Source organism: Anomaloglossus baeobatrachus, chromosome 6 (genome assembly GCF_048569485.1).
Source record: "Anomaloglossus baeobatrachus isolate aAnoBae1 chromosome 6, aAnoBae1.hap1, whole genome shotgun sequence".
NCBI lineage: Eukaryota > Metazoa > Chordata > Amphibia > Anura > Aromobatidae > Anomaloglossus > Anomaloglossus baeobatrachus.
The window spans coordinates 25,296,516-25,323,611 of record NC_134358.1 but is presented as its reverse complement, the minus strand read 5'-3'; the positions used below and the strand labels follow the sequence as shown (position 1 = coordinate 25,323,611).

Here is a 27,096-nt window from a genome sequence, read left to right as displayed (position 1 = left end):
CTAGCCCACCAGGGATGTCCTCATTAATCCTTTAATTGCCCTGACCCACCAGGAATATTACAATCAATCTATTTGAGGTCCCAGCCCACCAGGGATGTTATAATTAGTTAAGTAACCTCCCTGGCCCACCAGGGATATAATCATTTACCCATTTACTACTCTCTAGCCTACCAGGGATGACCTGATTAATCCTTTCATTGGTTTGGCCCACCAGGAATATTACAATCAAACTACTTCAGGTTGTTGCCCACCAGGGATGTTATCATTAGCTCCGTAACTGCCCTGGCCCACCAGGGATATTATCTTTTATCCATTTACTACTCTTTAGTCCACCAAGGATGTGCTCATTAATCCTTTAATTGCCTCAGCCCACCAGGAATATTACAATCAATCCTAGCCCACCAGGGATGTTATCATTAATCAGGTTAATGCCCTAGCCCACCAGGGATGTTATCATTAATCAGGTTAATGCCCTAGCCCACCAGGGATGTTATCATTAAAGGAATTGTCCAGGGTTGGAACAAAGTAATAAATGACATGAGTCAGCCATGTTTTATTCATTTCATATTTAATACAGTTAAGTCCGGGGTAAAGTACAGAAGCGTCCATGTTTGAACCTCCAAAAAAACACTTGTGCCGAAATAATAATTTGGAGGGTAATACCACAGGTGCTTTACTTCCATGGAGAGGAGTGAATTAACGTTCCCTACTGGAGCTGCCAAAAAACACTGTAAAGGGAAATATTGTAGTAACAGGCGAGCAGATTAAGACATCAATAATTCATTGCTCCCACAAGTCTCATTGGTCCAAGAAAAATGACTAAAGGGGTCACACAAAATCCAGAGCCTGTGGCCAACAGGTTCCCCCAAAACTCATGTACACGTGGACATTGGCTGAGCAATCATACCTTCCCAATGGGGAGCGGGGATTAAGCAGCTGACAGACACCCCCGAAAACATCCAGCAGGAACAAAGGAATGGACATGCTGAACGCCCACATGCCCGACCTTTCTTCTTCCTTACGGCAGAGATATTGGACGCATTCATATAGTCTTCTGATCCCATTGAAATCAATAGGTTAGGATGACTGACATCTAATGCTAGGACACCTTTAGAAAACTATAGAGGGATAGTCCGCAGGGATAGTCCGCGGGGATAGTCTGCAGGGATAGTCCACAGGGTTAGTCCGCGGGGATAGTCCGCAAGGTTAGTCCGCGGGGATACTCCGCAAGGTTAGTCCGCGGGGTTAGTCCGCGGGGATAGTCCGCCGGGATAGTCCGCAGGCTTAGTCCGCGGGGATAGTCCACAGGGATAGTCCGCAGGGATAGTCCGCAGGGATAGTCCGCAGGGATAGTCCACAGGGATAGTCCGTAGAGTTAGTCCGCAGGGTTAGTCCGCAGGGATAGTCCGCAGGGATAGTCCGCGGGGATAGTCCGTAGGGTTAGTCCGCAGGGATAGTCCGTAGGGTTAGTCCGCAGGGATAGTCCGCAGGGATAGTCCGTAGGGTTAGTCCGCAGGGATAGTCCGTAGGGTTAGTCCGCAGGGATAGTCCGCAGGGATAGTCCGTAGGGTTAGTCCGCAGGGATAGTCCGTAGGGTTAGTCCGCAGGGATAGTCCGCAGGGATAGTCCGCAGGGATAGTCCGTAGGGTTAGTCCGCAGGGATAGTCTGTAGGGTTAGTCCGCGGGGATAGTCCGCGGGGATAGTCCGCAGGGTTAGTCTGTAGGGTTAGTCCGCAGGGATAGTCTGTAGGGTTAGTCCGCAGGGTTAGTCCGCGGGGATAGTCCGCAGGGTTAGTCCGCAGGGATAGTCCGTAGAGTTAGTCCGCAGGGATAGTCTGTAGGGTTAGTCCGCAGGGATAGTCTGTAGGGTTAGTCCGCAGGGTTAGTCCGCGGGGATAGTCCGCAGGGTTAGTCCGCAGGGATAGTCCGCGGGGATAGTCCATAGGGTTAGTCCGCAGGGATAGTCCGCAGGGATAGTCCGCAGGGAAAGTCCGCAGTACTTTTTGGTTTCACAATGTAGAGAGTTGTAGCACTGGAATCATTGGATATGTAAGCCTGGAGCGATGCTCTTGTGGCTCTGTCATTCTGACCCGTCTCCATTTCTTCTCGTAACGCAGCAACACAGAATGGTTTATTATATCACATTTATACAACGAAAGAACAAAATGTCCCAAACATGGCCGGCCCCTGAGGTCCCTCAAAAGTGAGTTTCACTGACAGTGTTAATGGCGCGGATGTGGACGCTGGGCAGGCAAAACCAAGAGAGGGGCAGCTCCCGCCCGGAGTTATCATCTTGAAACTTTATGTCCAGGTAAAAGTCACCAGTGTATAGAAACAGCAGAGAACCGAAGCAGACGGAGCGCTCTGTGGGCTGCACCTGCGACAGGGGGAAAGGTCACAAGTGAGAAACGGGAAAACAGGCCAAAAAGGTGGAAAAAAACAACAACAAGCTTTTACATATGGAGCCGACAACTGTACTGATCCGGAGATACCTCCTGTATATACTCCAGAGCTGCACTCACTATTCTGCTGGTGCAGTCACCATGTACATACATTACATTACTGATCCTGAGTTACCTCCTGTATTATACTCCAGAGCTGCACTCACTATTCTGCTGGTGCAGTCACCATGTACATACATTACATTACTGATCCTGAGTTATATCCTGTATTATACTCCAGAGCTGCACTCACTATTCTGCTGGTGCAGTCACTGTGTACATACATTACTGATCCTGAGTTATATCCTGTATTATACTCCAGAGCTGCACTCACTATTCTAATGGTGCAGTCACTGTGTACATACATTACATTACTGATCCGGAGATACCTCCTGTATTATACTCCAGAGCTGCACTCACTATTCTGCTGGAGCAGTCACTGTGTACATACATTACATTACTGATCCTGAGTTACCTCCTGTATTATACTCCAGAGCTGCACTCACTATTCTGCTGGAGCAGTCACTGTGTACATACATTACATTACTGATCCTGAGTTACATCCTGTATTATACTCCAGAGCTGCACTCACTATTCTGCTGGTGCAGTCACTGTGTACATACATTACTGATCCTGAGTTATATCCTGTATTATACTCCAGAGCTGCACTCACTATTCTGCTGGTGCAGTCACTGTGTACATACATTAGATTACTGATCCTGAGTTATATCCTGTATTATACTCCAGAGCTGCACTCACTATTCTGCTGGTGCAGTCACTGTGTACATACATTACATTACTGATCCGGAGATACCTCCTGTATTATACTCCAGAGCTGCACTCACTATTCTGCTGGAGCAGTCACTGTGTACATACATTACATTACTGATCCTGAGTTACCTCCTGTATTATACTCCAGAGCTGCACTCACTATTCTGCTGGGGCAGTTACTGTGTACATACATTACATTACTGATCCTGAGTTACATCTTGTATTATACTCCAGAGCTGCACTCACTATTCTGCTGGTGCAGTCACTGTGTACATACATTACATTACTGATCCTGAGTTACCTCCTGTATTATACTCCAGAGCTGCATTCACTATTCTGCTGGTGCAGTCACTGTGTACATACATTACATTACTGATCCTGTACTGATCCTGAGTTACATTTTGTATTATACTCCAGAGCTGCACTCACTATTCTGCAACATGTTTATTTTAGAAAACAACTGTACAGTCAAGGTGACACGTAAAAAAAATAAAGAGGAATAATAAAAAAAAATTATATATATATATATATATATATATATATATATATATATACTGTTCAAAAAAATAAAAGGAACACTTAAACAAGGATTTTGTATTTTGACGTTCCCATTATTTTTTTGAGCAGTTGATAGAGTAAATATATATGGTACTTTTTTTTTTTTTTTTTTTAAATTTCCCTGTGATAACAAGAAAAATATAAAATACAAATATAAAATTACATGAGAAAAAAACCTCAAATATCACAAAAAAATTGACTCAAACTATTAAAACTTTAGAGGGGTTTTCTATTGGAAATGAGCGGATTGCTGCTGCTCAGTGGGGTCCTTAACCACTGCTCCATCCACTCCCTGGGGCCTGACCAGTAGCCGCAGAGGAACAACAGGCCATATTCTGAGACCGGGAAGACAATTTGGGATTTATAAGAATGACAAGTTTGGATTTCTTAACTTTTTCATACTGGGGTGGAAAAAAAATTACAATCAGAACCGGCCTCCCCCCTCATCCCCCCCTCCTCCTCCCCCTCACCCCCCCCCTCCCCCCCTCATCACCCCCTCCCCCCTCATCCCCCCTCCCCCCTCATCCCCCCCTCCCTCTCATCCCCTCCTGCCCCTCATCCCCCCCTCCTCCACCTCATCCCCCCTCCCCCTCATCCCCCCTCCCTCTCATCCCCTCCTGCTCCTCATCCCCCCTCCCCCTCATCCCCCCTCCCCTCCCCCTCCCTCCCCTTTATCCCGCCTCCCCCCTCATCCCTCCTCCCCCTCATCCCCCCTCCCCCTCATCCTTCCTTCCCTCTCATCCTCCCTCCCCCTCTTCCCCCCCTCCCCCTCATCCTTCCTTCCCTCTCATCCCCCCCTCCCCCTCATCCTCCCTCCCCCTCTTCCCCCCCTCCCCCTCATCCCCCTTCCCCCTCCCCTTTATCCCCCCTCCCCCCTCACCCCCCCCTCTCCCCCCCTCTACCTCCCTCCCCCTATCCCCCCCCTCAACCCTCATCCTTCCTTCCCTCTCATCCTCCCTCCCCCTCTTCCCCCCCTCCCCCTCTTCCCCCCTCCCCCTCTTCCCCCCCCTCCCCCTCATCCCCCTTCCCCCTCCCCTTTATCCCCCCTCCCCCCTCATCCCCCCCCCCCCCCCTCTACCTCCCTCCCCCTATCCTCCCCTCACCCTCATCCTTCCTTCCCTCTCATCCTCCCTCCCCCTCTTCCCCCCCCTCCCCCTCTTCCTCCCTTCCCCCTCATCCCCCCTTCCCCCTCATCCCCCCTTCCCCCTCATGCCCCATCCCCCTCATGCCCCATCCCCCTCATCCCCCCTTCCCCCTCATCCCCCATCCCCCCCCCTCCACCTACCGACTTTACGGAATGCCCGGAATGTATCCACGACCATCGGCCGATACTCACCGAGCCAATAAAGAAGGTGCTGGAGCCGACGAATGTGACCATGTTCTTCAGGTCGTAGTTATGGACCCCGTTCTGGTAATCTTGGTACGGGATGACGGACAGGGCGAACGGCCCCACCGCGCTGCTGCTGCAGTTGGTCAGCTTTACCTCCAGGTGTATGGGGTCCCCGACCCTGCAGTCCGCAATCACGTCACAGTCGCACGGCTTCCCGTCCACCAAAACATCTGTAACACAAAAACATCGAGGTTTTAATATTTCAGATTTTTTTTTATTATTATTTGGTGTCATAATGAAAAGTGACCCCTGTGCACTAACCTAGCCACCGGAAGTAACAGCATAATCACTGGCTACATAATCTGCTCATTACTAGCTACATAATCTGCTCCTTACTAGCTACATAATCTGCTCCTTACTAGCTACATAATCTGCTCCTTACTAGCTACATAATCTGCTCCTTACTAGCTACATAATCTGCTCCTTACTAGCTACATAATCTGCTCATTACTAGCTACATAATCTGCTCATTACTAGCTACATAATCTGCTCATTACTAGCTACATAATCTGCTCATTACTAGCTACATAATCTGCTCCTTACTAGCTACATAATCTGCTCCTTACTAGCTACATAATCTGCTCCTTACTAGCTACATAATCTGCTCATTACTAGCTACATAATCTGCTCCTTACTAGCTACATAATCTGCTCATTACTAGCTACATAATCTGCTCCTTACTAGCTACATAATCTGCTCCTTACTAGCTACATAATCTGCTCATTACTAGCTACATAATCTGCTCATTACTAGCTACATAATCTGCTCATTACTAGCTACATAATCTGCTCCTTACTAGCTACATAATCTGCTCCTTACTAGCTACATAATCTGCTCATTACTAGCTACATAATCTGCTCCTTACTAGCTACATAATCTGTTCATTACTAGCTACATAATCTGCTCCTTACTAGCTACATAATCTGCTCATTACTAGCTACATAATCTGCTCCTTACTAGCTACATAATCTGCTCCTTACTAGCTACATAATCTGCTCCTTACTAGCTACATAATCTGCTCATTACTAGCTACATAATCTGCTCATTACTAGCTACATAATCTGCTCCTTACTAGCTACATAATCTGCTCCTTACTAGCTACATAATCTGCTCCTTACTAGCTACATAATCTGCTCATTACTAGCTACATAATCTGCTCCTTACTAGCTACATAATCTGCTCATTACTAGCTACATAATCTGCTCCTTACTAGCTACATAATCTGCTCCTTACTAGCTACATAATCTGCTCATTACTAGCTACATAATCTGCTCATTACTAGCTACATAATCTGCTCATTACTAGCTACATAATCTGTGCCTCAGTAATTACATAGTCTTCTCCTCATTAACAACACAATGAGCTCCTCAGTGGGTACATAATCTGCTGCTCAGTAGCTACATAATCTGCCCTTTACTAGCTACATAATCTCTGTTTTAATAACTACATATTCTGCTCCTAGGTAACTACATAATCTGTTGCTCAGTTAATACACAATCTGCTCATCAGGAACCACATAATCTGCATCTCACTAATTACATACTCTGCTCCTCCATGGATATATAATCTGCTAATCGATGGATACATAATCTGCATCTCACTAATCACTAATTACATAATCTGCTCCTCAGTGGATTCATAAACATAATCTGCTCCTTGGTGGATATATAATCTGCATCTCACTAATTACCTAATCTGCTCCTCAGTGGATATATAATCTGCATCTCACTAATTACCTAATCTGCTCCTCCGTGGATATATAATCTGCATCTCACTAATTACAAAATCTGCTCCTTGGTGACTCTGTGGGGGCCGCTCTGCACCAGGCTCTGTGGGGGCCGCTCTGCACCAGGCTCTGTGGGGGGCGCTCTGCACCAGGCTCTGTGGGGGCCGCTCTGCACCAGGCTCTGTGGGGGGCGCTCTGCACCAGGCTCTGTGGGGAGCACTCTGCACCAGGCTCTGTGGGGAGCACTCTGCACCAGGCTCTGTGGGGGGCACTCTGCACCAGGCTCTGTGGGGGGCGCTCTGTACCAGGCTCTGTGGGGAGCGCTCTGCACCAGGCTCTGTGGGGGGCACTCTGCACCAGGCTCTGTGGGGGCCGCTCTGCACCAGGCTCTGTGGGGGCCGCTCTGCACCAGGCTCTGTGGGGGCCGCTCTGCACCAGGCTCTGTGGGGGCCGCTCTGCACCAGGCTCTGTGGGGTCCGCTCTGCACCAGGCTCTGTGGGGGGCGCTCTGCACCAGGCTCTGTGGGGGGCACTCTGCACCAGGCTCTGTGGGGGCCGCTTTGCACCAGGCTCTGTGGGGGCCGCTCTGCACCAGGCTCTGTGGGGGCCGCTCTGCACCAGGCTCTGTGGGGGCCGCTCTGCACCAGGCTCTGTGGGGGCCGCTCTGCACCAGGCTCTGTGGGGGGCACTCTGCACCAGGCTCTGTGGGGTCCGCTCTGCACCAGGCTCTGTGGGGGGCACTCTGCACCAGGCTCTGTGGGGTCCGCTCTGCACCAGGCTCTGTGGGGGGCGCTCTGCACCAGGCTCTGTGGGGAGCGCTCTGCACCAGGCTCTGTGGGGGGCACTCTGCACCAGGCTCTGTGCGGGGCGCTCTGCACCAGGCTCTGTGGGGGGCGCTCTGCACCAGGCTCTGTGGGGGGCGCTCTGCACCAGGCTCTGTGGGGAGCGCTCTGCACCAGGCTCTGTGGGGGGCACTATGCACCAGGCTCTGTGGGGGGCACTCTGCACCAGGCTCTGTGGGGGGCGCTCTGCACCAGGCTCTGTGGGGGACGCTCTGCACCAGGCTCTGTGGGGGGCACTCTGCACCAGGCTCTGTGGGGGCCGCTCTGCACCAGGCTCTGTGGGGGGCGCTCTGCACCAGGCTCTGTGGGGGGCACTCTGCACCAGGCTCTGTGGGGGACACTCTGCACCAGGCTCTGTGGGGGGACACTCTGCACCAGGCTCTGTGGGGGGCGCTCTGCACCAGGCTCTGTGGGGGCTGCTCTGCACCAGGCTCTGTGGGGGGCACTATGCACCAGGCTCTGTGGGGGCCGCTCTGCACCAGGCTCTGTGGGGGGCGCTCTGCACCAGGCTCTGTGGGGGGCACTCTGCACCAGGCTCTGTGGGGGCCGCTCTGCACCAGGCTCTGTGGGGGCCGCTCTGCACCAGGTTCTGTGGGGGGCACTCTGCACCAGGCTCTGTGGGGGGCACTCTGCACCAGGCTCTGTGGGGAGCGCTCTGCACCAGGCTCTGTGGGGGGCGCTCTGCACCAGGCTCTGTGGGGGGCGCTCTGCACCAGGCTCTGTGGGGGGCGCTCTGCACCAGGCTCTGTGGGGGGCGCTCTGCACCAGGCTCTGTGGGGGGCGCTCTAAACCAGGCTCTGTGGGGGACGCTCTGCACCAGGCTCTGTGGGGGGCACTATGCACCAGGCTCTGTGGGGGGCGCTCTAAACCAGGCTCTGTGGGGGGTGCTCTGCACCAGGCTCTGTGGGGTCCGCTCTAAACCAGGCTCTGTGGGGGGCACTCTGCACCAGGCTCTGTGGGGGGCACTATGCACCAGGCTCTGTGGGGGGCGCTCTAAACCAGGCTCTGTGGGGGGTGCTCTGCACCAGGCTCTGTGGGGTCCGCTCTAAACCAGGCTCTGTGGGGGGCACTCTGCACCAGGCTCTGTGGGGAGCGCTCTGCACCAGGCTCTGTGGGGGGCGCTCTAAACCAGGCTCTGTGGGGGACGCTCTGCACCAGGCTCTGTGGGGGGCACTATGCACCAGGCTCTGTGGGGGGCGCTCTAAACCAGGCTCTGTGGGGGGTGCTCTGCACCAGGCTCTGTGGGGTCCGCTCTAAACCAGGCTCTGTGGGGGGCACTCTGCACCAGGCTCTGTGGGGAGCGCTCTGCACCAGGCTCTGTGGGGCCGCTCTGCACCAGGCTCTGTGGGGGGCACTATGCACCAGGCTCTGTGGGGGGCACTCTGCACCAGGCTCTGTGGGGAGCGCTCTGCACCAGGCTCTGTGGGGGCCGCTCTGCACCAGGCTCTGTGGGGGGCACTCTGCACCAGGCTCTGTGGGGGGGCACTCTGCACCAGGCTCTGTGGGGGGGCACTCTGCACCAGGCTCTGTGGGGGCTGCTCTGCACCAGGCTCTGTGGGGGGCGCTCTGTACCAGGCTCTGTGGGGGCCGCTCTGCACCAGGTTCTGTGGGGGGCACTCTGTACCAGGTTCTGTGGGGGGCCGCTCTGCACCAGGCTCTGTGGGGGGCGCTCTGCACCAGGCTCTGTGGGGAGCACTCTGCACCAGGCTCTGTGGGGAGCACTCTGCACCAGGCTCTGTGGGGGGCACTCTGCACCAGGCTCTGTGGGGGGCGCTCTGTACCAGGCTCTGTGGGGAGCGCTCTGTACCAGGCTCTGTGGGGGCACTCTGTACCAGGCTCTGTGGGGAGCGCTCTGTACCAGGCTCTGTGGGGAGCGCTCTGCACCAGGCTCTGTGGGGGGCGCTCTGCACCAGGCTCTGTGGGGAGCACTCTGCACCAGGCTCTGTGGGGGGCACTCTGCACCAGGCTCTGTGGGGGCACTCTGCACCAGGCTCTGTGGGGGACGCTCTGTACCAGGCTCTGTGGGGGGCGCTCTGCACCAGGCTCTGTGGGGGGCACTCTGCACCAGGCTCTGTGTGGGCCGCTCTGCACCAGGCTCTGTGGGGGGCACTCTGCACCAGGCTCTGTGGGGGGCACTCTGCACCAGGCTCTGTGGGGGGCACTCTGCACCAGGCTCTGTGGGGGGCACTCTGCACCAGGCTCTGTGGGGGGCACTCTGTACCAGGCTCTGTGTGGGCCGCTCTGCACCAGGCTCTGTGGGGGGGCACTCTGCACCAGGCTCTGTGGGGGCACTCTGTACCAGGCTCTGTGGGGAGCGCTCTGTACCAGGCTCTGTGGGGGGGCACTCTGCACCAGGCTCTGTGGGGGCACTCTGTACCAGGCTCTGTGGGGGGCACTCTGCACCAGGCTCTGTGGGGGGGCACTATGCACCAGGCTCTGTGGGGGGCACTCTGCACCAGGCTCTGTGGGGGCACTCTGCACCAGGCTCTGTGGGGGACGCTCTGTACCAGGCTCTGTGGGGGGCGCTCTGCACCAGGCTCTGTGGGGGGCACTCTGCACCAGGCTCTGTGTGGGCCGCTCTGCACCAGGCTCTGTGGGGGGCACTCTGCACCAGGCTCTGTGGGGGCCGCTCTGTACCAGGCTCTGTGGGGGCACTCTGTACCAGGCTCTGTGGGGAGCGCTCTGTACCAGGCTCTGTGGGGAGCGCTCTGCACCAGGCTCTGTGGGGGGCACTATGTACCAGGCTCTGTGGGGGGCACTATGTACCAGGCTCTGTGGGGGGCACTCTGCACCAGGTTCTGTGGGGGGCGCTCTGTACCAGGTTCTGTGGGGGGCACTCTACTTTCTTTTGCGGGCCCCTAGCCCTTACTACAACCATTGTACAGCACAAAAGTTCGGGTCCCTATTGACTTCTATGGAGTTCAGGGGCAAGTTCGAGTATTGAACCTAACTTTTAACTACAGTTCTGCCGACCCCGATCATCCATGGGTCCGCTCACCCATACTCACTACACCTAACCATGGAGACCGAGGGCCCAAAAGGTCCTTCTGTCCCACAAGAAATGCAGTATAATGGGGGGATCTCTTACGTGAACGTTGCCCCTGTGGGTCAATAAGGAATCAGTGGTCTCTTGGGCACTACAGGGGAGAGTCCGGCAATCTGAAAGGTTTACCAGAATGAGGGGGCGCACACCACCAGCTATACCCTGGCTCTGATCCGCCACCTCGAATGCTCGGGGACACTCATCCCATGGGTTTATTACAATATTACTTTATCGTTTACAATATTGCGCTCCGGATACATTATCCCCGGGAATCAATGCCGATAAAGACAAATCCTCCGCCTCGTTGTGTGCCGGCATCGGAGCCTCGGCCTCGCGCGCGCTCCGCTCTTCTTGATGTACACTCGGTATAAACACTTGTGTGAAGTACAATCTACTTTAATGAAATCAAGATAAAGCGTGTGATGTGGGGATGAGTGGTCTCCGGCGTCCGTCTGAAGTGGAGATTTCTCCCAGAATCAATGGGTTTTGATAAAACTTGAAAGTTTCACTTGTAAAGAAACAAGTAAGTTCAATGGAGGAGACGTGCAGGGGCCGCTCGCATGTCAGAATGGGGGTGAGAAGTCTACAACATCTGACGTCATGATCCACCGGCTCATCTCACTGGTTATTCGGGGGGCACTAGTCAATATGCTGATGTTTGGGGGGTTGGTCCCCCAACATCACATCATTTAGTTCTTTCAGGCATAAACACAAGGTCAGCACACTTTTGTCTCCAGAAATGCTGTTGGGGACACGCTCGCAGCGAGTGGGATTAATGGACCCACTGGAGCACAGGGGGACCCCTGGCATAGCCTTTAGTGAAAGGGGTTAAACTAAGAGTCGTGGACGCCAGGTACCACTCCCAGGGCAGTGACCGGGACTGTGGCAGCTGACCCCAAGATAGGTGATGGACTAAGGTACAGGTGGGATGACTGAGGCAGGCTGGACAGGAAAGGTGGGCACGGCAGGGACAGACAGGTATGGGAAGGCAGGTACAGGGGTAACGGGACCTGACAAGAAGCTTGCAGACTGGAACACTAATTTAATGTGTTGCGCAGGCACCTCCCCTAATGGGAGGGTGCCTTGAATACACAGTGCCTCTCAGCCATAGGGAGAGGCATTTCATGGAAATAGCATACCTTGTCCTTTAAGAGGAGGGCCAGTGTGCGCACGTGCACTCCCAGGAACCCTGTGCGGCATGTACAGGGGCCGATAGGGGAGGAAGGAAGGAAAGCATGTGGAAGGCCGCGCATCAGCATTGGAAAATGGGACATGGCTGAGGCGGTGAGTAAGGCTGCGTCGCTGCACTACACTGCTCCTTTCACTACTACATTAATTTTTCATTATTTCCGCTCCCGTGACATCAGCTCACACCTCTTTCCCAAAACCCCAAAACTTTCCTCTATGCAACTCTCAGCCTGTGACCTTCTACGATTCCCACACTCCTCTCCTGAAGTACTCTGTTTCTAAAGACTCTGCTTTTTCCTCTGTGTGACTCTCTGTGTCCTCCCCTTTGATTAGCGCACTGCCCTCCAGTGCGGCCATCTTATTCTGTAATGCGCTACCTGCCGCCGGTACTCGATCCTTTAATACTGTCATGTTGCTCTAAGCGATCATTAAAGAGATGAATGTGAGATCTTCTTTACAGATTTCTAAATGTGCTCGAGAGTGTGGATAAAAGTAGAAGAAAGTCTTCATATAACTGCACTAAACTTGATTTTGTTGTCTCTAATCCTTAAATTTCCTCTATCCAAGTAATAAAAAATGGCAAGTGCATTGTCTGATAAAAATTCAGCATTATCTAAGGTTCCCCGCTCCTAATTTATCACCATAGTGCAGAAACACTTTAAATAAGCACTCCAGGTAAAAGTGATACACTGTTATACCCAGAGCACGCTCTGTGGGGGCGGAGCATAGTCTCTCTTGTCATGCTCCACCCCCGAGGATCCGGCACTGGGCATTACTCAGTGTAACAGATTCTCCTGGAGTGTTCCTTTAACTACATTCTCAATATGTAATCAAGATAAATGCAGGAGTTTCCGTCACATCCTCCGTTTCCCAGCTGGAAGGTGAATTTAATTACCGTATATTACCCGATAAAACACAAGGGAACATCCAAACTTCTTTCATTTCTAAATTGCTCTGGTTTAATTTTTAATAGACATTTCAGAGCTGAGTAAGTTTTACAGCAGGAAGGAAAGTGCTGGATAAAAATAGGCCAAAGCAATCACATATATCAAACCACCTTGACGATAATTTTGTGAGATCTACAAGTCTCCCCTGCTTTAGACAAAAAGGATCAAGAAGAGGTTGCATTACTCAACAAAGAGACCGGGATGGATGACTACGTGATAGGGACTATACATTTCATGTAGACAAGTCCAAAACACAACACATCATATAGAGGTCGGTTGAATGCAGTTTTGGCCAAAGGCCACATGCATGCTCAGCTCGACAATTGCTCATGTAATTTCAACATGTCCAATCCTTCACTTCTCGACACCATTGATCAGGGCAGAGTCCCCACACTGTCCCTTCTCCCCTCCTACGCAGAGACTCCCTATTTACTCACCACCATGGCTGCCCTTCTCCATCTCTGGACACATCGCACAGGTCTCCTGGTAACATGCTCGAGAGCGTTCACTCTCTGTCTCTTATAGGGGCATTGGGTGCACTTTGAGGCAATTGGTATTTAAGGCACCTTCCTCTGTAGAAAGCTGCCTTAGCAATTAGGTTGCTGGTGTGTCCTGTTAGACCTCCAGACAGCCTGCTCGTGTTTGTTGCTCCCGTCCCTCTGTCAGTCTCTAGTCCTGACTCCAATAACGAATAACGTTTGGAACACCATTCTAAGTCTGAACTGGGTGCAAAAAACCTAAAAAAACATCACTATGGGGAGATAAGGTATGCACACCAGTGACTATGTAAGGGGAATACATGGAATAGCAGAAACTGCTGTGTGAATACTGACTTGAAAAATCCAATAGCTATATGAAGAGTGAAAATGTGAAAAATGGAATCTGCATTACTGCCATGAACATATGAATCAAGAGAAATTTAGCTACTGAATTGATCAATGCAATAGACCCCAACACTACGCCAAAGTATTTCTCTACGTTGGGGTCCCTAGCTTGTGTGTGTCCTCTCATGCAGTTAAAAAATAGCCTGGGTCTCAGCCTCCCATACACGGTAAGTTTTTTAACTGCATGAGAGGACACACACAAGCTAGGGACCCCAACGTAGAGAAATACTTTGGCGTAGTGTTGGGGCTCTATTGCATTGATCAATTCAGTAGCTAAATTTCTCTTGATTCATATGTTCATGGCAGTAATGCAGATTCCATTTTTCACATATTCACTCTTACATATAGCTATTGGATTTTTCAAGTCAGTATTCACACAGCGGTTTCTGCTATTCCATGTATTCCCCTTACATAGTCACTGGTGTGCATACCTTATCTCCCCATAGTGATGTTTTTTTAGGTTTTTTGCACCCAGTTCAGACTTAGAATGGTGTTCCAAACGTTATTCCTTATTGTTAGTGGTTTTTTGTTTGGGAACCCTCCCCACCACACCTATTGCCAATCCATATAATACGCATAAATAGCCTGGGTCTCAGCTTCCCATACACGGTAAGTTTTTTAACTGCATGAGAGGACACACACAAGCTAGGGACCCCAACGTAGAGAAATACTTTGGCGTAGTGTTGGGGCTCTATTGCATTGATCAATTCAGTAGCTAAATTTCTCTTGATTCATATGTTCATGGCAGTAATGCAGATTCCATTTTTCACATATTCACACTTGCATATAGCTATTGGATTTTTCAAGTCAGTATTCACACAGCAGTTTCTGCTATTCCATGTATTCCCCTTACATAGTCACTGGTGTGCATACCTTATCTCCCCATAGTCTAGTCCTGACTCCGTCCGGTCTATCTGCTGTGCCAAACCGTCCTGTCTGTGTCTTGTATCTGAACCCATCTTGCCTGCCTCCTGTACCTGCCTGTCCAACCTATCTTTTGAACGTACTCTGTCCAGTCAACCTCCACTACCCACTCTGTCCTGCCTGCCTTCCGTACCTGCGTCCCTAGACCTTGGGTCGACTCCTGTAGTACCAAAGACTGTTATGGAGTGGTACCTGGTGTCTACCAGTAGCCCAGCCCATCCTCACCATCAGAGTGAGAGCCTGGTAGGCACTTAGTCACCCCCCACCAAAGTAAGCCCAGTCTGTGGTTCAATGGGTCCACAGCTGCTCATGTAACAGGAGAGGAAATAAATCTTCTCAGTTGGCTGAGCATAGAGGACTGATGCTGGAGAAGAAAGACGTTGTGCTCAGTCAACCATGGAGAAGACATTTCTTCTGATGTCACAGCCCTTTTCCTCAGCACTGAGGTTAATGGGCTTCGCTTACGATAAAGCTCCTCCATCAGTTGAGACACAGGTCTTGGAAGTTGTGTTCCTTCAGACAGCAACCCACCCTGACACATAACTAGGATGGATTAAATTACATGACGTGGGCTATTTTATTATATTCTTGGAGAACCCATTTAAGAAAGATATTGGACGTTGGTAAGGAAGTCCAATGCATTAAGCCTCGGACTACAACTGGTGGCGATGACCCGTAAGTGGCATGATAGAAGAAAAAATGGACACAACCTCATGGATCACACAAGGGAAACCCAAGGGTACGTGTTCTTCTTACATTATCTAAACTTTAGCGTTTTATACCACAGAGAGAGCCATCACGCGTTGCCATGTTAGAAACATAAAACCACCATGATTAGTTACTGAGAAGGCTCAAAAAGTTTTAAAAACTATAAAAGTTTTTAGTAATAACTTTGATGAACCATGATGAAGCACTTTCTAAGGATCCCAGGTAAGGTGGCATCAAGTCAGGTTTTTTCTTCCCTATGAGAACCTGCACCTTTCCTTAGATGCCATCTTAGGCTAGGTTCCCATTTCCGTTGTTTTAAATCCGTCAGGTCTGTCAGCGACAGATCAGTCGTTTTTTAGATGTCAACTGATGCAACGGATGTGTTTTTCAACTGATCCGTCGCGTCCATTACATCCGCTGTGCATCCGTTTTTCGACGCATCAGTCATGATCCGTTTGTGTTTGGGACAGCCCAGTGGGCGTGCCAAACATGCTGGGCATGCTCAGTAGAGCATGACGGAATCCAGAGCTGGATTCCATCGTAAGACGGATTACGACGGAATCCAGCACCATAGACATCCATTACAAGCGTGACGGACTGCGGCGGATTCCTGCGCGGTGCATCAGTTTTGACGGCCAGAAAAACGTTACATTCTTCGTTGCTCCCGCCCGGCGGTCAGTCCAAAAACGACTGACCGCGGCGCAGCGGATGCAACGCAAGGTCATCAGTCGCAATCCGCCACTAATACAAGTCTATGGGACACAACGAAATCCGCTAAACGGATTGTGTTGTTTACCAGAGCCGCGGATTGTGACTGATAGATTTTAACGGAAGTGTGAACCTAGCCTTAGATGGGATGGGAAGATGGTGGCCTCCATTTCACATATGGAAAGGTAGGGGAAAAAGTAGGAGGACTACATGGCTAATTTGAGACCTAAAGTAACATCAATATAATGGCTAAAAAGAAACCGCCATATAAGCTACAGCTGAGAGCTGGTGAGGTGCAGTTCCTACCGACTCTCCTATAGACATGCATGCTCGGCCAAACTGTGCACGCATTCTCATTACGGAAGGTGGAAATTATGAGATGTAAGGCTCCTCTTCTGTTGAAATCCAACATGTCTAATTCTTCTATTCCCCAATATTTGCAGTCAAGGGAAAGCAAGAACACCACAATGCAGGGACGGACATATCATTGGTGCAGCCGCGCGGAGGCCCAACAGTTGGGGAGCCCAATTTCTACCTCCAAAACAGGTGGAATTGTGCATTTTGATAAACTCTTGGGTTACAAAGGGTTCAAATATTGTCCTGTGTCCACCAGTGACACCATGTACTTGAGATAGTTGACCAATCCACCAAATCGATAGGTACAGCCAACTTTCATGGTACCTTTGGTTTTGAAGGACCACTAATGTCCGGATGCCAGGCAGCTCCCAAATCATTAATGGAAGAACATGGAGGGTTGTGAAAATGGAACCCAATGGGTCAGACAGAATTGCTATGAGTGGGCCGTCAGAAATGGAAAACCGCTCCCCTCGCTCTCACTAATCTACAATTGTAATTTCATGGAGGCTAGTATAGGGGATTACGACTGAAGGGCTTTTTTTTTTCTAGGAAACAAAGCAAATGTCTGGTATCTAATGCTTCTTACCCTTGAAAGGGTTAATGCCGTAGGTAGATAGCGCAAATAAGATTAAGATGAAAACAGACCCTTTAATTGAGAACAGCAGTGTCACATAAAAGGGAACAATTACAACGTGTCCTCTATTACCAGGCACTTATAGGGCATGAAGCACCCATGGAAATACTGGAGTCATAATGTCATTATCACCAATTTACACAGGAGCAAACACAGAGCCAGAGCCCAGATTACCGGAGTGATGTCACGGGATCTGGTCCTCGGAGCGAGGCCCGACCTGCTGGAACCGCTCACCATCTGGAGGGACACTGCACGCTTATTTGTTTGCAGAGGCAATGATGCTGAAGCCCTACACCAGCGTATCCAAGCTGGGGAACATTATTGATTTGGGGTAAAGTAAACAAAGGGCGCAGCCGGGGTAGAGAATACTGATGGACGCCACCTTTTGAGGATCCTGAAGGACTCCATATTTTGAGGATCCTGATGCACACCATCTTTTGAGGATCATGACGGACGCCATCTTTTGACAATCCTGATGGACACCATCTTTTGAGGATCCTCATGGCCTCCATGTTTTGAGGATCCTGATGGACTCCATGTTTTGAGGATCCTGAATGATTCCATCTTTTGAGGATCCTGATGGACGCCATCTTTTGAGGATCCTGATCAATGCCATGTTTTGAGGATCCTAATGGACTCCATCTTTTGAGGATCCTGAATTATTCCCTCTTTTGAGGATCCTGAATGATTCCCTCTTTTGAGGATCCTGAAGGACTCCATCTTTTGAGGATCCTGAATGATTCCCTCTTTTGAGGCTCCTGATGGACTCCCATCATTTGAGGATCCTGATGGACTCCATCTTTTGAGGATCCTGATGGACTCCATCTTTTGAGGATCCTGATGCACATCATCTTTTGAAGATCCTGATGGACACCATCTTTTGAGGATCCTGAATGATTCCATGTTTTGAGGATTCGGATATACTCCATCTTTTGAGGATCTTGATAGACTCCATCTTTTGAGGATCCAGATGGTCTACCATCTCTTGAGGCTCCTGATGGACTCCCATCATTTGAGGATCCTGATGGACTCCATCTTTTGAGGATCCTGATGGACTCCATCTTTTGAGGATCCTGATGAACATCATCTTTTGAAGATCCTGATGGACACCATCTTTTGAGGATCCTGAATGATTCCATGTTTTGAGGATTCGGATATACTCCATCTTTTGAGGATCTTGATAGACTCCATCTTTTGAGGATCCAGATGGTCTACCATCTCTTGAGGATCCTGACGGACTCCCATCTCTTGAGGATCCTGATGGACTCCCATCTCTTGAGGATCCTGATGGACTCCCATCTCTTGAGGCTCCTGATGGACTCCATCTTTTGAAGAGCCTGATGGACTCCACCTTTTGAGGATCCAGATGGTGTACCATGTTTTGAGGATCCTGATGGACTCCCATCTTTTGTTCAAGACTTGCCAGGAGCAAAATCAAATCTCGCGCTTTTCCAGAGCGCCACAATAAATTACTTTAGTGATTTTTTTGGATTGGGGAGAGACGATAGAAATAATAGCGCTGCCACCGGTTGCAACAATGAATATGGAAATCAATAAAACGTGCTCCGAAAACTTGGAGTGGTTCATCCATGGTCACGGAAGAGTTGATAAGTCTACGATCGGTGGAGGGACCCAAAGTCCAGGTCAAATTGAGAGGTCGTGAGCATGCACGAGCATGGCTCTTCTGTGGATCAGGGGTCGGCCATGCTGCTCTATTCACACCGGACCCCCTGTTTCCGTGACTGGGAAGGTCAGACCACCACTGGTGACGTAACGTATTGGGGGCTTCTGCAAACTATTTTCAATGCGGGCTTGCATCAATCGCTCCACCTCCAATGTATTGCTTTTTACATAGGACTGCTAGTGAGCAAACTGCAATGTCTTTCGGTGGAAGATCTCGCAGAATCTATCGGTCCGCACAGCGTCGTGATCGCTCCTCGTGACAAGAGCTGCTGTCATGTTGCTCAGTAACACACATGAAATCTGTGCAACATTAGCTCATCCTCCCGCCGCCAATCACCATTTGCTGCTACCATGCAGACCACGAGAGGCGGCCGCCATGCTCCAGGGGGTCGGCAATCTGTTACTGTCCGGGCAAGAGGGAGTTAAACATATGACAGTAAGAAAAGGAACATATGCCTCCGATCAGTCAGGCAGAAGGGGCTCCTTGGCTCCCTCCGGCAGATGGGCCACACTGGAGCGCTAATGTTTAACAAGGTGACAATGTTTTCTTACTTTACCGCACAGATAAGAGGCGCCATGATGAGCGAGAAGGGAAAGACGGCTGAGGCCGTGACAAAGCGATGAAGGCACAACTAGTAACACAAAAAATGGATAAACGTCAACACCGTGCACAAAAATATGATGGAAAGGACAGGACAGTATGTAACAGGGTAGAACGGTGGCACTACATGTGGAAGATGTGGCGGCACAATGACTAATCGTCATGTTACACTGATGCAATCGCTCCATATAAATACAACTTACTACACAAGATACAAGATCTAGAGACAGTACACAACATAATCACACACAACACCGCGGAGAAGGACACGGCGCAAAACCGATACTGTGTGTACACAGTGACTGCACCAGCAGAATAGTGAGTGCAGCTCTGGAGTATAATACAGGAGGTAACTCACGATCAGTAATGTAATGTATGTACACAGTGACTGCACCAGCAGAATAGTGAGTGCAGCTCTGGAGTATAATGCAGGAGGTAACTCAGGATCAGTAATGCAATTTATGTACACAGTGACTGCACCAGCAGAATAGTGAGTGCAGCTCTGGAGTATAATACAGGATATAACTCAGGATCAGTAATGTAATGTATATACACAGTGACTGCACCAGGAGAATAGTGAGTGCAGCTCTGGAGTATAATACAGGAGGTAACTCAGGATCAGAAATGTAATGTATGTACACAGTGACTGCACCAGCAGAATAGTGAGTGCAGCTCTGGAGTATAATACAGGATATAACTCAGGATCAGTAATGTAATGTATATACACAGTGACTGCACCAGCAGAATAGTGAGTGCAGGTCTGGAGTATAATGCAGGATGTAACTCAGGATCAGTAATGTAATGTATGTACACAGTGACTGCACCAGCAGAATAGTGAGTGCAGCTCTGGAGTATAATACAGGAGGTAACTCAGGATCAGTAATGTATGTACACAGTGACTGCACCAGCAGAATAGTGAGTGCAGCTCTGGAGTATAATACAGGATATAACTCAGGATCAGTAATGTAATGTATGTACACAGTGACTGCACCAGCAGAATAGTGAGTGCAGCTCTGGGGTATAATACAGGAGGTAACTCAGGATCAGTAATGTAATGTATGTACACAGTGACTGCACCAGCAGAATATTGAGTGCAGCTCTGTAGTATAATACAGGAGGTAACTCAGGATCAGTAATGTAATGTATCTACACAGTGACTGCACCAGCAGAATAGTGAGTGCAGCTCTGGAGTATAATACAGGCTGTAACTCAGGATCAGTAATGTAATGTATGTACACAGTGACTGCACCAGCAGAATATTGAGTGCAGCTCTGTAGTATAATACAGGAGGTAACTCAGGATCAGTAATGTAATGTATCTACACAGTGACTGCACCAGCAGAATAGTGAGTGCAGCTCTGGAGTATAATACAGGAGGTAACTCAGGATCAGTAATGTAATGTATGTACACAGTGACTGCACCAGCAGAATAGTGAGTGCAGCTCTGGAGTATAATGCAGGATGTAACACAGGATCAGTAATGTAATGTATGTACACAGTGACTGCACCAACAGAATAGTGAGTGCAGCTCTGGAGTATAATGCAGGATGTAACTCAGGATCAGTAATGTAATGTATGTACACAGTGACTGCACCAGCAGAATAGTGAGTGCAGCTCTGGAGTATACTGCAGGATGTAACTCAGGATCAGTAATGTAATGTATGTACACAGTGACTGCACCAGCAGAATAGTGAGTGCAGCTCTGGAGCATAACTCAGGATCAGTAATGTAATGTATGTACACAGTGACTGCACCAGCAGAATAGTGAGTGCGGCTCTGGAGAATAATACTATAATACTGGGGGTAACTCAGGATCCGTAATGTAATGAATGTACACAGTGACTGCACCAGCAGAATAGTGAGTGCAGCTCTGGAGTATAATACAGGAGGTAACTCAGGATCAGTAATGTATGTACAAAGTGACTGCACCAGCAGAATAGTGAGTGCAGCTCTGGAGTATAATGCAGGGAGTAACTCAGGATCCGTAATGTAATGAATGTACACAGTGACTGCACCAGCAGAATAGTGAGCGCGGCTCTGGAGTATAATACTATAATACTGGGGGTAACTCAGGATCCGTAATGTAATGAATGTACACAGTGACTGCACCAGCAGAATAGTGAGTGCAGCTCTGGAGTATAATACAGGAGGTAACTCAGGATCAGTAATTTATGTACAAAGTGACTGCACCAGCAGAATAGTGAGTGCAGCTCTGGAGTATAATGCAGGAGGTAACTCAGGATCAGTAATGTAATGTATGTACACAGTGACTGCACCAGCAGAATAGTGAGTGCAGCTCTGGAGTAAAATACAGGATGTAACTCAGGATCAGTAATGTAATGAATGTATACATGTTATTGTTCTTCGTTGATTGCAGCCTGTGATATCAGGAGTATTCCAGAGTAGAGGACGGCAGCAGTCTATACATGGAAGACTGGATAAACTGCTGAAGCTGAGATCATAGCTGGAACAAATCGTCTCTCTGTACAGAACGAGGACAGAGTCGTCTGCCGTGAAGCGATGGAGATCTGGATCCAGCAGGTGCTGCGCTCCCCTCAATCAGCGCAGGTAACGCATGGCAGATAGGATGAGCGCTGCATCTGCTCAGCTCAGACAAAGCTTTGTGTCCGCTCCTCTCCATTCACCACCCGTGCGGCTCCAGCCTCCACTAACACAAGCACAAACATTTACTGCACAAGATTTCTTATATTGATTTTAAAAGCTTCTCCTCCATCGAAATAAACAACTGCAGCCACCAATGCTCTGACAAGCCCTCCACCATGTGTGACTATAAGGGGTTAAAAATCCAGAAAAGGGAACATCTCAGAGTGTTCAGCCCATTTCATTATATTTCTCATCTCTGCTCATGTTCAGAGGTCACGAAGAAAAATACACAAAAACATCAATCCACACACTATGCAAAGAAACCGAGAAACACTGCAGTATTATAGTAGTTATATTCTTGTATATAGGGGCAGTATTATAGTAGTTATATTCTTGTATATAGGGGCAGTATTATAGTAGTTATATTCTTGTATATAGGGGCAGTATTATAGTAGTTATATTCTTGTACATAGGAGCAGTATTATAGTGGTTATATTCTTGTACATAGGAGCAGTATTATAGTAGTTATATTCTTGTATATAGGGGCAGTATTATAGTAGTTATATTCTTGTATATAGGGGCAGTATTATAGTAGTTATATTCTTGTATATAGGGGCAGTATTATAGTAGTTATATTCTTGTATATAGGGGCAGTATTATAGTAGTTATATTCTTGTATATAGGGGGCAGTATTATAGTAGTTATATTCTTGTACATAGGGGCAGTATTATAGTAGTTATATTCTTGTATATAGGGGCAGTATTATAGTAGTTATATTCTTGTATATAGGGGCAGTATTATAGTAGTTATATTCTTGTATATAGGGGGCAGTATTATAGTAGTTATATTCTTGTACATAGGGGCAGTATTATAGTAGTTATATTCTTGTATATAGGGGGCAGTATTATAGTAGTTATATTCTTGTATATAGGGGCAGTATTATAGTAGTTATATTCTTGTATATAGGGGCAGTATTATAGTAGTTATATTCTTGTATATAGGGGCAGTATTATAGTAGTTATATTCTTGTATATAGGGGCAGTATTATAGTAGTTATATTCTTGTATATAGGGGCAGTATTATAGTAGTTATAGTAGTTATATTCTTGTACATAGAGGCAGTATTATAGTAGTTATATTCTTGTACATAGGAGCAGTATTATAGTAGTTATATTCTTGTACATAGGGGGCAGTATTATAGTGGTTATATTCTTGTACATAGGGGTAGTATTATAGTAGTTATATTCTTGTATATAGAAGCAGTATTATGGTAGTTATATTCTTGTACATAGGAGCAGTATTATAGTGGTTATATTCTTGTACATAGGGGTAGTATTATAGTAGTGATATTCTTGTATATAGAGGCAGTATTATAGTGGTTATATTCTTGTATATAGGGGCAGTATTATAGTAGTTATAGTAGTTATATTCTTGTACATAGAGGCAGTATTATAGTAGTTATATTCTTGTACATAGGAGCAGTATTATAGTAGTTATATTCTTGTACATAGGGGCAGTATTATAGTAGTTATACTCTTGTACGTAGGGGCAGTATTATAGTAGTTATATTCTTGTACACAGGGGCAGTATTATAGTAGTCATATTCTTGTACATAGGGGGCAGTATTATAGTAGTTATATTCTTGTACATAGGGGCAGTATTATAGTAGTTATATTCTTGTACATAGGGGGCTGTATTATAGTAGTTATATTCTTGTACATAGGAGCAGTATTATAGTGGTTATATTCTTGTACATAGGGGTAGTATTATAGTAGTTATATTCTTGTACATAGGAGCAGTATTATAGTAGTCATATTCTTGTACATAGGGGGCAGTATTATAGTGGTTATATTCTTGTACATAGGGGTAGTATTATAGTAGTTATATTCTTGTATATAGGGGCAGTATTATAGTAGTTATATTCTTGTACATAGGAGCAGTATTATAGTAGTTATATTCTTGTACATAGGAGCAGTATTATAGTAGTTATATTCTTGTATATAGGGGCAGTATTATAGTAGTTATATTCTTGTACATAGGAGCAGTATTATAGTGGTTATATTCTTGTACATAGAGGTAGTATTATAGTAGTTATATTCTTGTATATAGGGGCAGTATTATAGTAGTTATATTCTTGTACATAGGAGCAGTATTATAGTAGTTATATTCTTGTACATAGGAGCAGTATTATAGTAGTTATATTCTTGTATATAGGGGCAGTATTATAGTAGTTATATTCTTGTACATAGGAGCAGTATTATAGTGGTTATATTCTTGTACATAGGGGTAGTATTATAGTAGTGATATTCTTGTATATAGAGGCAGTATTATAGTGGTTATATTCTTGTATATAGGGGCAGTATTATAGTAGTTATAGTAGTTATATTCTTGTACATAGAGGCAGTATTATAGTAGTTATATTCTTGTACATAGGAGCAGTATTATAGTAGTTATATTCTTGTACATAGGGGGCAGTATTATAGTGGTTATATTCTTGTACATAGGGGTAGTATTATAGTAGTTATATTCTTGTATATAGGGGCAGTATTATGGTAGTTATATTCTTGTACATAGGAGCAGTATTATAGTGGTTATATTCTTGTACATAGGGGTAGTATTATAGTAGTGATATTCTTGTATATAGAGGCAGTATTATAGTGGTTATATTCTTGTATATAGGGGCAGTATTATAGTAGTTATAGTAGTTATATTCTTGTACATAGAGGCAGTATTATAGTAGTTATATTCTTGTACATAGGGGCAGTATTATAGTAGTTATATTCTTGTACATAGGAGCAGTATTATAATAGTTATATTCTTGTACATAGGGGCAGTATTATAGTAGTTATATTCTTGTACATAGGAGCAGTATTATAGTACTTATATTCTTGTACATAGGGGGCAGTATTATAGTAGTTATATTCTTGTACATAGGGGCAGTATTATAGTAGTTATATTCTTGTACATAGGGGGCTGTATTATAGTAGTTATATTCTTGTACATAGGAGCAGTATTATAGTGGTTATATTCTTGTACATAGGGGTAGTATTATAGTAGTTATATTCTTGTACATAGGAGCAGTATTATAGTAGTCATATTCTTGTACATAGGGGGCAGTATTATAGTGGTTATATTCTTGTATATAGGGGCAGTATTATAGTAGTTATATTCTTGTACATAGGAGCAGTATTATAGTAGTCATATTCTTGTACATAGGGGGCAGTATTATAGTGGTTATATTCTTGTACATAGGGGTAGTATTATAGTAGTTATATTCTTGTACATAGGAGCAGTATTATAGTAGTCATATTCTTGTACATAGGGGGCAGTATTATAGTGGTTATATTCTTGTACATAGGGGTAGTATTATAGTAGTTATATTCTTGTATATAGGGGCAGTATTATAGTAGTTATATTCTTGTACATAGGAGCAGTATTATAGTAGTTATATTCTTGTACATAGGAGCAGTATTATAGTAGTTATATTCTTGTACATAGAGGTAGTATTATAGTAGTTATATTCTTGTATATAGGGGCAGTATTATAGTAGTTATATTCTTGTACATAGGAGCAGTATTATAGTAGTTATATTCTTGTACATAGGAGCAGTATTATAGTAGTTATATTCTTGTATATAGGGGCAGTATTATAGTAGTTATATTCTTGTACATAGGAGCAGTATTATAGTGGTTATATTCTTGTACATAGGGGTAGTATTATAGTAGTGATATTCTTGTATATAGAGGCAGTATTATAGTGGTTATATTCTTGTATATAGGGGCAGTATTATAGTAGTTATAGTAGTTATATTCTTGTACATAGAGGCAGTATTATAGTAGTTATATTCTTGTACATAGGAGCAGTATTATAGTAGTCATATTCTTGTACATAGGGGGCAGTATTATAGTGGTTATATTCTTGTACATAGGGGTAGTATTATAGTAGTTATATTCTTGTATATAGGGGCAGTATTATAGTAGTTATATTCTTGTACATAGGAGCAGTATTATAGTGGTTATATTCTTGTACATAGGGGTAGTATTATAGTAGTGATATTCTTGTATATAGAGGCAGTATTATAGTGGTTATATTCTTGTATATAGGGGCAGTATTATAGTAGTTATATTCTTGTAACATAGGAGCAGTATTATAGTAGTTATATTCTTGTACATAAAGGGCAGTATTATAGTAGTTATATTCTTGTAAATAGGGGCAGTATTATCGTAGTTATATTCTTGTACATAGAGGGCAGTATTATAGTAGTTATATTCTTGTAAATAGGAGCAGTATTATAGTAGTTATATTCTTGTACTAGGGCAGTATTATAGTAGTTATATTCTTGTAGATGGGGGCAGTATTATAGTAGTTATATTCTTGTATATAGGAGCAGTATTATAGTAGTTATATTCTTGTACATAGGGGCAGTATTATAGTAGTTATATTCCTGTACATAGGGGCAGTATTATAGTAGTTATATTCTTGTATATAGGGGCAGTATTATAGTAGTTATATTCTTGTAAATAGGAGCAGTATTATAGTAGTTCTATTCTTGTACATAGGGGACAGTATTATAGTAGTTATATTCTTGTACATAGGGGGCAGTATTATAGTAGTTATTTTCTTGTACATAGGAGCAGTATTATAGTAGTTATATTCTTGTACATAGGGGGCAGTATTATAGTAGTTATATTCTTGTACATAGGGGCAGTATTATAGTAGTTATATTCTTGTACATAGGAGCAGTATTATAGTAGTTATATTCTTGTACATAGAGGCAGTATTATAGTAGTTATATTCTTGTACATAGAGGGCAGTATTATAGTAGTTATATTCTTGTACATAGGAGCAGTATTATAGTAGTCATATTCTTGTACATAGGGGGCAGTATTATAGTGGTTATATTCTTGTATATAGGGGCAGTATTATAGTAGTTATATTCTTGTACATAGGAGCAGTATTATAGTAGTCATATTCTTGTACATAGGGGGCAGTATTATAGTGATTATATTCTTGTACATAGGGGTAGTATTATAGTAGTTATATTCTTGTACATAGGGGGCAGTATTATAGTGGTTATATTCTTGTACATA

The 27,096-nt window shown here is 46.4% G+C and overlaps 1 protein-coding gene across 1 annotated transcript in view; it reads right to left on the bottom strand.

Moving 5' to 3' along the window:
• Positions 1-551: 551 nt before the first annotated feature.
• TRAPPC9 (trafficking protein particle complex subunit 9) overlaps positions 552-27,096 on the bottom strand; it is a 707,343-nt gene continuing 680,798 nt past the window's right edge. Inside the window, exons 22-23 of the mRNA XM_075352837.1 lie at positions 5,107-5,330; positions 552-2,377 (exon numbers count right to left, since the gene is read on the bottom strand). Of these exons, the coding sequence (XP_075208952.1) occupies positions 2,198-2,377; positions 5,107-5,330 (404 nt within the window). The 3' untranslated portion in view covers positions 552-2,197. The remainder of the gene's footprint in view (positions 2,378-5,106; positions 5,331-27,096) is intronic.